General features: G+C 34.0%; 1 protein-coding gene across 2 annotated transcripts in view; it reads right to left on the bottom strand.

Moving 5' to 3' along the window:
• LOC100369894 (sperm flagella and cilia-associated protein 2-like) overlaps positions 1-12,113 on the bottom strand; it is a 30,203-nt gene extending 18,090 nt beyond the window's left edge. The window contains exons 1-19 of one of the 2 annotated variants that reach the window (XM_085503076.1): positions 11,917-12,113; positions 10,412-10,514; positions 9,982-10,234; positions 9,493-9,710; positions 9,195-9,359; positions 8,515-8,593; positions 8,279-8,410; positions 7,295-7,483; positions 7,008-7,195; positions 6,566-6,641; positions 6,320-6,412; positions 6,111-6,227; positions 5,638-5,740; positions 5,432-5,529; positions 4,829-4,892; positions 2,780-2,893; positions 1,410-1,576; positions 1,203-1,306; positions 327-580 (exon numbers count right to left, since the gene is read on the bottom strand). In XM_085503076.1, coding sequence (XP_085359202.1) covers positions 327-580; positions 1,203-1,306; positions 1,410-1,576; positions 2,780-2,893; positions 4,829-4,892; positions 5,432-5,529; positions 5,638-5,740; positions 6,111-6,227; positions 6,320-6,412; positions 6,566-6,641; positions 7,008-7,195; positions 7,295-7,483; positions 8,279-8,410; positions 8,515-8,593; positions 9,195-9,359; positions 9,493-9,710; positions 9,982-10,234; positions 10,412-10,514; positions 11,917-11,974 — 2,575 coding nt within the window. In that variant the 5' untranslated portion in view covers positions 11,975-12,113. The remainder of the gene's footprint in view (positions 1-326; positions 581-1,202; positions 1,307-1,409; positions 1,577-2,779; positions 2,894-4,828; positions 4,893-5,431; positions 5,530-5,637; positions 5,741-6,110; positions 6,228-6,319; positions 6,413-6,565; positions 6,642-7,007; positions 7,196-7,294; positions 7,484-8,278; positions 8,411-8,514; positions 8,594-9,194; positions 9,360-9,492; positions 9,711-9,981; positions 10,235-10,411; positions 10,515-11,916) is intronic. The other variant, XM_085503077.1, reaches the window with a different exon arrangement.
• Between the last annotated feature and the right edge of the window lie 28 nt (positions 12,114-12,141).

The following is a 12,141-nucleotide window of genomic DNA, read 5'->3' as shown; positions in this document are numbered from 1 at the left end:
TGAAAACAACTCATACATCAGAACACACATTCAGGTGACAACATATTAGAAAAAAAACATGCTTATTAATAGTCAATCCAAGATTGGAATAACAAAAGGCAATAATATTATTTGCACTTGTCAGTTCCAAGCATCTACAAAAGTATGCACAATATTATATGTATATACTGCCCATAATTATTTTTATACAGTGATAACATCAGTAATTATGGCTGATACACATTTTAAATCTTGCATGCTTAGATGACTGGGATTTGACAAACTGGCCTTCAGTTAAGACCCAAACTTCACATACAACAAGAAGCATAATTACGCTTCAAACTCACATGTTCGTCCAGAGGCTCTTCTCAGAGCAATTTCATCTGGTATGTCAAACAGCACCACAACGTCGATTGCACTGGTTGGTGGTGGTGGTTCCTTAGCAGGATGAGGATCCTGTGCTAATCTACTCTTCTTTGTCTGAGACCTAGACGGTCGAGTGCTGGCATCGTAGCCACTCAGAGCTTTCTCTAATAGCTTAGCTTGGGTGATGGTTGCAGGGAAACCATCCATGATCCAACCTGTTCCTTCTGGGACACGCCTAGTGGAGACAAATATTTGGATTGTCTAAGTCTAGATGGATTTAAAAAAATATATTAACGAACACTACCCGTACTAGCATGTAAAAGTTTTTGAGACTCTAAGTTAATTTTTTAAAAAGAGTCTGCTAGAAAACAAAATGTGTACTCCCAGAAATGTAAGCAACTACTGTGTCAGATTTGCAGTGTCTCTCATGATTTTTTGAGCTGCATTTGCAAAAAGTAAAATCATACACTAACTATAGCATATAAGTTTGCAAGTGATTGAGCATAGAATATGGGCAATATCTGGATATATTGGGAGGCATTATGGCAAATATGATGCATGCAAGCATTCATGAATTCCAAACAGTGTTCCTATGTTTCACTTTGCTATCTAGGAATCAAACAGACCTAGTTGAAAACAACCATGTGTGGACGGACCCTACAGTATTCCTCAGTATATATGATAACATTCATTCCAATGGTTAGTGCTTAGTAGTTTGATTCATCCCAGAGAAACGTACACTCAAATTTTGATATTAAAGCACAGTGCAGCAATTGCTATGCTAAATGAATGGATATACCGTAAGATTGAAACAGACATTAAATTGCAGGTAAAAAACCACACAATGTTTGTGTTACCTTACAGCTTCAACCATGATATCTACCATAAGTTCGTCTTTGATTGGCTGCCCCTTACGAAGGAACGTGTTGGCTTTCTTCCCTAGCTTAGCTCTAGGAGTAAACTAAACAGAAACGGTTACAGTTAATGAATAAAATAAAATTAGGGGGTCTGAATTGGTAACAGGTCGTAGATCCACAACACAGTAAGTCTGTCAGTTGACGTACCTCTGGCTTAGGAGGGCCTTTTTTCTTAGGAGTTTTCTTGCCTGATTTAGCGGGTGATGCTGGGGTACTTGGAGCGGTCTGATTTTCACTACCTTCCTTGGCTTCCTCTGTCACAAGCCCCTCTTGGCTTCCGGTTTCTTTTTTTTCTGCATCTGATTTCTCTGTTTCTGTAATAAATTACAATTATTAATGAGACTACATGACAGATGAATCACTGTTATTACTTTTAGAATCTCAAACATGTATTTTGCTTGTCTTTATAAATCCTCTGAAATTGCAGAATGATATATTTGTTTCATGATTCCTGAATACAATGGCACATGGTTGTATTGAGGGTGGATACGACTAATACAATTTTGACACAAAAATATCTTGAAACTAAATTATTTTTTGTAACTGGCTAGATTTCAAATAATAACTACCGATTGTATGTTATTTGTCTATTTTGAAAAACAAAATGGCGACCAAATTAGGGTCTGATGCTCCCTATTTTTATTTGCTCATTGTCAATTTGATGGAACCTTTTATTCAGCAAAATATCATGACTTTGTAGTACTTTTACATTTTCAACATTTTTTTAATTAGTGAACCACTCCATCTTGAAAGTGAACACATTTTTTTGAAAACTGAAATCATTTTGCTAGTCTAGTTTTGTTGTAAATTAGTAGTTTAGCTGACAGAAATGTGGGTAATTTGATAAATCACTGACATTTAGGATGACAAAATCGGGTGAGATCGGGTAACTGGAGCACCCCAGTGAAATGTTCACTGGTAAATGTTTAACATTACAGTGGTTTACAGTTTTAATAGGATGATCTACGTCAAGTACAGCATTCTCCTTCATCTCCATGCATGACTTCATACTTCAGTTTACCATCATGAATGATAGTTATTCAGTATGATAAGATCTTTAGATGTTCACTGAACCATCATCCTAAATTTAACCAACTAAAAACATTTTTCTCATCAAAACAATCATGAGATCAATATGAAAATGAGGTATTTACATTTAGATCCTTATAAAAATGAGACATGGACATGTTTTGCAAGCATACACGACGTGATATACACCAATGTACGATAGATTACATTCTGCATTGAAGCAGTTTGTAACAAGATATACAATGTCAGTCACAAACTTACCTACCCCACCTGTAATCAGTATGTTTTCAAAACTTAAAAAATGAAAAAAAAAACTTGACAATGAAAAACTGTGATTTTTAGTACTAAAGTACACTGAAGAAAGAAAGCAACACAATGTGTACAACTGAAAGCAGGAAAAGTGAATTTATTAGATGCTTAAGCTAAGCATGATGAATATCAAAGCATGTGTCGGGGGAGGTAAGAGGTTGAGGACTGCAGCAGTCTACCTTTTACTTTCTCCTCTTGTAGTTTATTACTGTCTTCCTGTACTGTTGTTGGTTCTTGGTCTTGAAGCAGTAGCTGCCCGTCGGCAGCACTGGGAGTTGGGGGGATAACATTAACTAGAAGTAACACCACAGAAAAATAAAAGAAATATTCACCGACACGTACATTAAACACTGAAGATAGAGGGTTAGTTATTCATTAGCTATGGGAATGATTATAATGAAATTAGTTGAACGATGACAGGCAATGATGCTATTATATTTTATGCTCTAGTGCAGGCATACAACAAACCTGGAGTAACTTGCAAACATAATAACACCAACCAAGTATTTCCACTGATGTGCAGTTTGGAAATAAATGTCTTGTGTAAATAATTAATAAATAAACATAAAAATTAAATTAAATAATTTTGATGAAAACTTTTTAATCATATCCTAATGATATACAGTGTGGACATATGAGATGTTATTATTATTTTTATAAAGGCATTATTATTATTTTTATAAACTAAACTCAAGGATTGCGTTATTTAACCTTGAATTCAACTCCATGGACTCATCTCTCCCAGCTGCAATATTTGAGTGAGACTCATTGATGAATAATGAATAGACTTTCAGTTTCTCTACAGTCTACAAAAATTCTAACGCAATCCCTGAAATTTAACTAACAGAATTTTAAATTGGGATATAGTCCGAGGAAATAAAAATGTATATCGTTATCATTTACTGGAAAAGAGGAAGATTCCAACAAAAATGAAATTGGTTTTGATTACTGTTTGAAGTAATTGCTATAACTTATCTATCTATACATGGTATTATTATCAGTATTTCTAATATATTTAAAGATAAAAAAATGGACACATTTATATGACAGGTTCTTATTTAAATCTACTTAGAAGAAACTAATAGAATTGAATTTTGGGACATTTATATATTGTTCAGTCTCTCTGATTGTACAACTGAGGCAAAATAAATATTTTGTCTGAAAAATATTGAAAAACAAATTTAAATTTGTACAGTTTAAAACTCAATATAAATGTCCTCATAAGGGAAATTATCTAAGGTATGCAATGTGCGAAAGGTAAACTAACTTCCGACAAGCGACTTCCGAGCTGGGTGTAGAACCAAATAAAATTTTCACATAAAAGAAATATGCAGAATGGTATGAAATGAACAAATAAACAAAACAACATCAACAACAGCAATAAACATGCACAGAATACAACATGCACTTCCCCTATAGTCAACAGACTATTCTCTCTATCTATGTATATTTATTGAACTCATGGAAGATTATTTGGTATCTTTATGAAATTGTATATTCACGTTGAGTGATGTATGTTTATAATTATGTGTTAAATGATACATGCTATCATGCTAAAAAAAAAATATTTAAGCAAGAACAGGATAAAAATGCAGTTGTGCACATTAGTTGTATCAAATCAGTCTCGATATAGACAATTTAACATGCATTTCAATATCCAATGAAAAAAAAAAAAATAATTTCACAGGCAATCAGGCAACACTCCTCCCACCACCCTCATAGTCTTAACTTATTGATATTTTATACTCAGGATATCATGAGTACCGGTATATTACAAAGTAAGTAGTACGGTGATTTTATCAAGCGTAATTCACCCGTTTCAGCCTGAATGCATACAGGTACTTTGTGATAATCCCGTAATATTAGTAAATATTATACATCTTTTTTTTTATTTGTAGTCATTATTTATTAAGAGATACTGGCCTGAAATGCAAAAATATATTTTATGTAACCCTTACCAGTTTTTGTACTATCAACCGTGTTTAGTAATTGAATCTATCACCATCAAATATAACACTTTTGTTGCACTTAATGTAAACTTTAAACGTGTTCAAGTGTGATGCACATTTTAAACATTGTATATGTACAAATACATTTCAAACAAATGAAAATATGACTTTTTAACCAAATGTTGTTTTCCATGCTAGATGTATAATATTTAGGTTAAACTATTTTTAAGAACAATATAGGAATGGAGTGGTTTCTTGCCTGAAGGGATTCATACTTACTTTCTTGTCCAGAAGATCCGTCAACCAGCTGCGCATCAGGGTTAACCTCTTCTGTTTCGACAGGCTGTAATAGGATGAGAATTATATTTAGTCTACAGAGTAGAATGGTTTTATCACTTCGCTGCCACACATATTATAGATGTTGCAATTTTCTAATACTGTACGAATATAGTGCACAATTCACTTTCTGTGTTGGATAAATTTTAAGCAGAAATGAACATGGAATACATAAAAATTGTGTATTTAGATTCTTAACATTTCACCACCAGTTTTCACCACCTCCTTTCATCACAAATTCACAAAATAGTCCTATTTATAGTCAGAAGATTTGAACAAAAATAGCCACATTTTTTGAGTAAAAACTGAAAATTGAAAGTCTGTTAGTAATCTTTTCACCACTAGACTTTCTCGGCCAAATTTTCTTCTATTCTTCAATATTTCTGGAAATGAACCCTAATTTTGGAGCCAACAGACAAAATTTAAGTAATTTCTCAGTTTTTACTCAACAAATTTGGTTATTTTTTTCCCACTCTTCTGAAGAAAGTACAGACCAAGAGGGAACTGGTGGTAAAATGGTTAAAAAATTAAACATGGTAGACTTACTGCATTAGGATCAGGTAAATCCAAAACTTCACCATTTTTGTGAGCATCGATGGCCTCAGGAACAAGTTTATCGATGTTCAGTACATGTATGCCATTTTCTGTGAAGAAAGCACAGTGAGATATAGTCACACACCTTTAAGTGGAACTACCAGTTTCTGGTAATAATATTTTTTTGTATATCAAATTCGAAATTACAGAATTCTTACCATTAGCCATTTTATGCAACGCTGTCGTTTTTCCACTGAAAAGTTTCCCCAAGAAGCAAGCTTTGATCGGAAATGATGCAAATTCTGGAGCAGGTGGAGGAGGCTGTGAACATGAACACAAATTTATGTTATGAAATTTGTATATAGTTTAAATAATACAAAAAGGTAGCAATGTACTATCATCATTAAACTTGAATGTATCACTTCATAATGCACAAACATTAATCAAAAGATTACAACCGATTAAATAGGCCACTTCCCGTTTGATTCAGCAAAAGAGCGCCACACAGGTCATATTCTAGATACTAAAGTTTGGATCATGTATCTCTGAGCGATCATTTATGCAAAAATAATAAGTTTTTAGCCATGCTTTGACTTGGTTGAAATGATCCTTGAAGATGAATTCGAAAGAAATGCTTTAACTAAAAGAATTGGTACCGCCAGCTAAAAACAAAATATTAAGGAATTCTCACCGATGGAGGATGAACAATATCAAATAATCTTTTAACAATATGACCAAGTATGGCGTTGTTTGCAGGTGGTTCTTTGACTTCACACTCATCAGGTGGTTCCCACTCGCCAACAAGGTTCTGAAATTAATGGAGATGAAAACAGTTCAGAACTCAATTGTAGTAAATAATAATAATCTGACGATAAAATTAATAATTTGAAGTATTCTTACTTTGTATTCTAAAAAGTCTCCCTCGTTTAATAGCAGTTGTCGCTCTTTTTCAAGTTTTTGTTCCTCTTCACTAACTTCTTCTATTTTTTCTTCCTGGGTTGAGAAGAGAGGAAAGAATAATAATGTGAATATTAAAACAAATAATTAAATCTTTAGTTCATATTCAGATCCAAGACTTTGTGACAATTTGTTTTTTCAATGACCATGGGTTGTAATGCAAAATAGTCATCGACACACTGTACTTACATCTGTTTCTTCATATATAGGATTTCCTTCTCTGAATAGCAGTGTCCAATCTCGCATCAATTTTTCAGGTAATAATCTGTAAATTAAAATAAAATAAAACAACTTTGCTCACAGAACATACCAGATAGAGCTGGTGACAATACTCTAATATGATGTGTTCATAAGCACAATAATGAGATTTCTCAGAGTCCAAAACTAGTCATTAAAATTCACAATACCGGTATACATAATGCATTTTTTAAAGTCTGAGATGTATCCATTGAATAGCAGAATCCAGGAGTCTTGATAACAACATTAACACAACCATGACATGAAACTAGGCGATAACGTACACGTGTTTGTTCAAGTATGCATTCAGTACATGTCAACTTTGATTTGACATAGTATTTACTCTCCCAATATATTCAGTGTTATTTATTTGCTTAACATAACCACCACTTACTTATCTGTCAATTCCCTGTACTCTCCTACTTTGCAAGAGAAATCAACAATTTGCAGTAAAACCTCCATGCAGGAATCATAATGTTTCCTATACTTGGCCTCAGCTCTTTCAGCAGATATCTGGTCATGAAGTTCTTTATCCTTTTTAGTCTGCTCCATATACTCCACCTTAGCTAGCCTTGCCATTTCCTGAAAAAGAACAATTTGATTAATAATGATAATAATAACAATATAGGTTACAACTGAATCTCAAAAAAGAAATATGAAAAGATATTTTAGAAGACTTACAGCTTCTCGGTCAAGAGCATCCAGGAAGTCCTTCATTCGTCTTTCTTCATACTGTTTTTCTCTGAATATCCTGTTCTGCCGAATGACTTCTTTCTCATGTCTTGCCTGTAATAGCTGGACTGCTATACGTCTTTCCTGCTGGGACTGTCTCATGAGGCGGTTAACAAGCATTTCTTCACGCCTGGCTTCCTACATCATGGGATAAACAAAATTAGAAATATTACTAAGAGCACCTGGTTTATTGTAATATGAGGGGTGACTTATTTACAACTATTAAATTCTAAATCTTTGTCTACTCCACAGTGTCTACAGTGAATTTTATGAAGGCAAGAATGTGTTTTATACAAATATTTATAAAAATGTTTATAAGTTTCCAATGATGACTGAAAACAACCTGACTAATCACAACACATTGCATGGATGCATGGCAGTAAATCAGGTAGTGGCTGAGGATACTTATAAAGACTCATAGACAAATATTTGTTAAGCCAATAGAAGCATATTCTTTGGAACTGAATAAAGCATGAGAATCTTCCAGGGTAATTTTTTTTAAAGGGCGGTGGTGGTCGCGCTGAGCATATGTGACATTTGTGTTGATAAACATTGATTTTCCCACAATCCAATGCACTCTTCTAATGAAAATCACAAATATGAGGTTTGACCTGGGCGCGACTTGCACTAATTACCACCAGTGACTCCTTCGATAACTTCCAATCATCTACAAAAATACCTAATTAAAGCTAAAGTAACGTCTAAGTTTGTACTAGATGATCTGCGCAACAGAGTGGTGCGACGACTACAGTCCTTTAATAAAACATTTATGCCAAACAATAGTTCCTATATGTACATAAACTGTATTTTGATAAGCAAATATTTTGCTGTAATGTTATCCCAATAATATTATTATTATTACCGTATTTTCGAGACCATAAATTGCTTTTTTTATGATAAAAATCACCATTCAACTCAAAGAATTAAACTCACTTCTTGGGCTTCATGTGCCTGCAGCTGATCAACCAGCACTTTCCTTCTACGCTTCTCTCTTTCCTCCCGAGCAACAGAGTCTTCTTGCAGTCGTTTGCGAATCTTGCCGATGTACTCATCATTGGAGGCGGGCTGAAATATTACAAAAGAAATAACATATACCGGTAAGATATCAGCTCAGTTATTATGTGTGTTAAATTTAATGACAAAAAAAAAAAAAATTGAAAATAATTTACTTTTATTAGATCTATTTGTTCAGATCTTGGTCTTTCAGCTTCCTGAATGATATACTGTGTAAGATCTTCATCTATCTCCCTAAGAAACAAAAAAAAAAAAAAAAAGAGTATAAACTTTGTGTCTGAATCAAACTGTAATTTTCAATGTCCACAATGTATTCTGATGGCGCTCAGTTTTTAGGCCAAAATTTAGAAGAAATTGTGAAGAAAGTACTGAATGGCATTAAAGCATTCAGGTAGGGCAATTTTGGGTATTGGCTCTATTCATTTCAAGCCCTGTTGAAGCGTATCATATTTGCTGTACAGGAAGGGCATCTCTAATATAGGCACAATTTGATGGCATTACAGTTCATGTATATAGGAATGGCATCAAGTAATTAGCAATGCCACCAGAAATTGACCCTTCACTAACATGTACATGTAAATAGATACAAAAACACACTTGGCAAATAATAAAACACCAACTCTAAACACGGATGCGGTAACTGAGAAGGTTTATACTGTAAACTGTTCAAATTTTACAATTTTACGGTTTTTAGGACAACAAAACTTGGCAGTATTCACTGTCCTAATCATTTAAACGTAACATTCATCACAAAATTCTTGAAAATGTTTTCTCTTGTAAAAATAAAGTAGTTTAAACTATTTCATTCATCTCAAAGTTTGACTTTATTACTCACATTTCATCTCCTGTCGGAGGTACCACACTTTTTAATTTATTCTCAAAATTACTAATTTGTGTCATTGTCTCTTTAGCTTCTTTTTTCTTTCTCAGTTCTGTTCTTAAACTGATGGCTGCTATGGTTCGGTTTGGTGGTGGTTTGGGTATATGCACTGCAGCTGCCCTAGTGGGAAAAAAATTAAAAAACACTTCAATCAGAAATTATTTGTCGGTTATGGAAACATGCATCATTGTTAGTATACATGAATTGAAACAAATATCACAACTATTTCATAAATAAATAAACAAACTCTTACTTTATTCTGGCAACCATCTCTGTTCTCCTCATTGTAGTTTGTCTTGCCTTCTCTAGCTCCAGTTGCCTTTGATCCTGTTGCCACTTTCTCAGATTCTCCTCAGCCTCGTAACGTGTACGAAATTCAACTTCTTCATGCTGGTTCCTCTTGTTACGGAACTTCCCAGCAAGGTTATCCAGATCTAAATCAGTTTGACGCGGTACAAGTTTTTTCAATCTCTGAGGAAGAATATGAGAACCAAATCTCATCATAATCATCAAATAAATATAGATGTCCTACACTAAGCAGGAATTAACAATACGCAAAATGTGCCTTCATATTAACACATTGTTTACTGATATCATTTTTTCTCTTTTATTTTGGCTATCCAAGCAGGTTTTCAGCAGGCATTGTGTTAAATGTAAATACAAATTAATGATTTACAGTAAATTCTACAAAAACTATACAAATTATGATCAACAGTTACCAAAGAACTAACTGAGAGGTTACCTCAACGTAAATAGGTCTTTCCATACTTTCCAGTTTGACAGGAGCACTAGGTCTCATTGTCTCAATAGCAACGCCAGTTAGATTTGACTTAGTTTTGTTGTTCAGAGCGATATAGAGCTGGTACATGAGTGTTGTGGCAGTGCCATGCTTCTCAGTCATGATGTCACGGGCAAGGTTTGTGTCAAATGGAACTCCCAAGAGATGTAGAATGGGTTCCAGACGAGTGAAGTTGTTGAGACGAGAGTCTGTGGTTCTGTAATAATAATATGAATTATAATACAAGCACAGTACATGAGATTTACTTTGAATAGCATAAAGTCACTGTTATTGGTAGGCTGGATATCTTTAAGTGAGACTCTTACAGAATAACAATTCAAGACATGCCATGATTTTTGTGATTTTAATAGAGATGGTTGCAGCTATTACTTACTTGCTATGTGAGAATTGGTCAAAGTCATCTTGCAGTTGGTATTTGTGAAGTACTTCTCCAACTAGATATCCAGTGGAAAATTCTCGAGCAAAATTGTCCAGTTCTAAAATTTGAATGCAAATAGTTAAAGTACACTTGCACTAATATCAGGTTAAAAAAAAAAATGGTTCAATACAACCGTCTTTGGGAATGAGATCCTGTATTCTAAAAATAGAATCATTGGGCATTAAGGCATATGTACCTTGTGTGAAACAGGCTGTTTTCTTTTAAAAACAGTCAAAGTAATGCACATGCTTCATAAGACAATTTATTTACAATACCATTTTTTCAACTTTTCAAATAATTTACTACATATATATCTTTGAAGTCAAACCACAAATTCAAGACTAGTGACTACCATACAGGGCTCAAAATTAACCTTTTCACCACCAGTTCCCTCTTTTCATCACAAATTTACAAAACAGTCCGTTTTTAGTCTGCACTTTCATTCAGAAGATTTTTTGTGTAAAAACTGAAAATTGATTCAAACTATGTCTGTTGTCTCAAAAATGATGGCTCATTTCCAGAAATATTGAAGACTATAGAAAAATAGTGCAGACAAATTTGGTAGAGAAATTTATTTTCTTTATCCACAAATTGAGCAATGACATCCATTTATTTGTGTTCATACTTTTGTGCAGGACTGCAAATACCAAGCCCTGAATTACATGTATGGCTACAGTTTTGAGCATTTTTTGTAAAAAATATTCTACCGGTAAAACTGCAGTACAGAAAGTTGGACTGGCAACTGACTTTAGTTTTACTCATTATTTACAACTTTTCTAAAAAAAAGTTATGTTTATCACACATCTCCTGTCACAGTGTCAGGATATTCTAGAAACATTCAAAATAATCATACAATAAATGTCATGACTTTTAAAGATTTACTTCATTGTATATTTTCACATGACTGTATTTATACAGGGTCTAAACTGTGACTAGATAATATTTTGAGAGTGAAAACAATGATTTCAATATTTTTGCAAAGATCGACCCATTACTGGGTGGATGTCAAATGAAGTCATGGCATGAAGCCATTTGAAGGGCTCCAATATTGACTCAATGGACTACCAGCTTTCCAATTTGGTAGCCCAATCGGTCTTTTGAGCAAATTGTTTAATTTTATGTAAGTATTTATTTATTTATGCTTACTACGTTAACCGTGTGCACAGTCTGGTAAAGTACAGGGAATGTGAGTCTGGGGGTCCAAAGAATATATGCAGTGCGGTAACAGTGGACGATACAAATTACAGGAGTGTATAGTAACACCCGTGGCTTGCCAAAATGGCAATCGACAATGAACGTGAAAACCCTTGTTATGGTCTATGTAAATATTAAATGAACGATACATGAACGGTCAGTTTATAATTCAACAGTCCCTCAACACCGTTGTTGAGGGACTGTGATGAATCCTATCAATTGTGTACATTGAAGTAAGTGGCAGACTGCTTGATCGCTCAACTTACCCACTTTTCTTGAGAGATTGAGCTCATCGTTGAGCCAGCGACACAGTATTTGCGTCATTGTAGATGTTTACACTCTCGGAAAAATATCACACGTCCAAAATAGCGTAACTGGCATCCATGTACAAACGTTTTATTTTACAATTCTGTAGATGTAACTTTTTTCAGCACATAAACAAAAATCCAAGATGGCGGAATCAACATGGCAACAAGGGAGGTTGAGCGTAT

This window comes from Saccoglossus kowalevskii, chromosome 9 (genome assembly GCF_978046115.1).
Source record: "Saccoglossus kowalevskii chromosome 9, keSacKowa6.1, whole genome shotgun sequence".
NCBI classification, from domain to species: domain Eukaryota; kingdom Metazoa; phylum Hemichordata; class Enteropneusta; family Harrimaniidae; genus Saccoglossus; species Saccoglossus kowalevskii.
The sequence above is the reverse complement of the archived record's forward strand: the minus strand, read 5'-3'. Positions and strand labels throughout refer to the sequence as shown.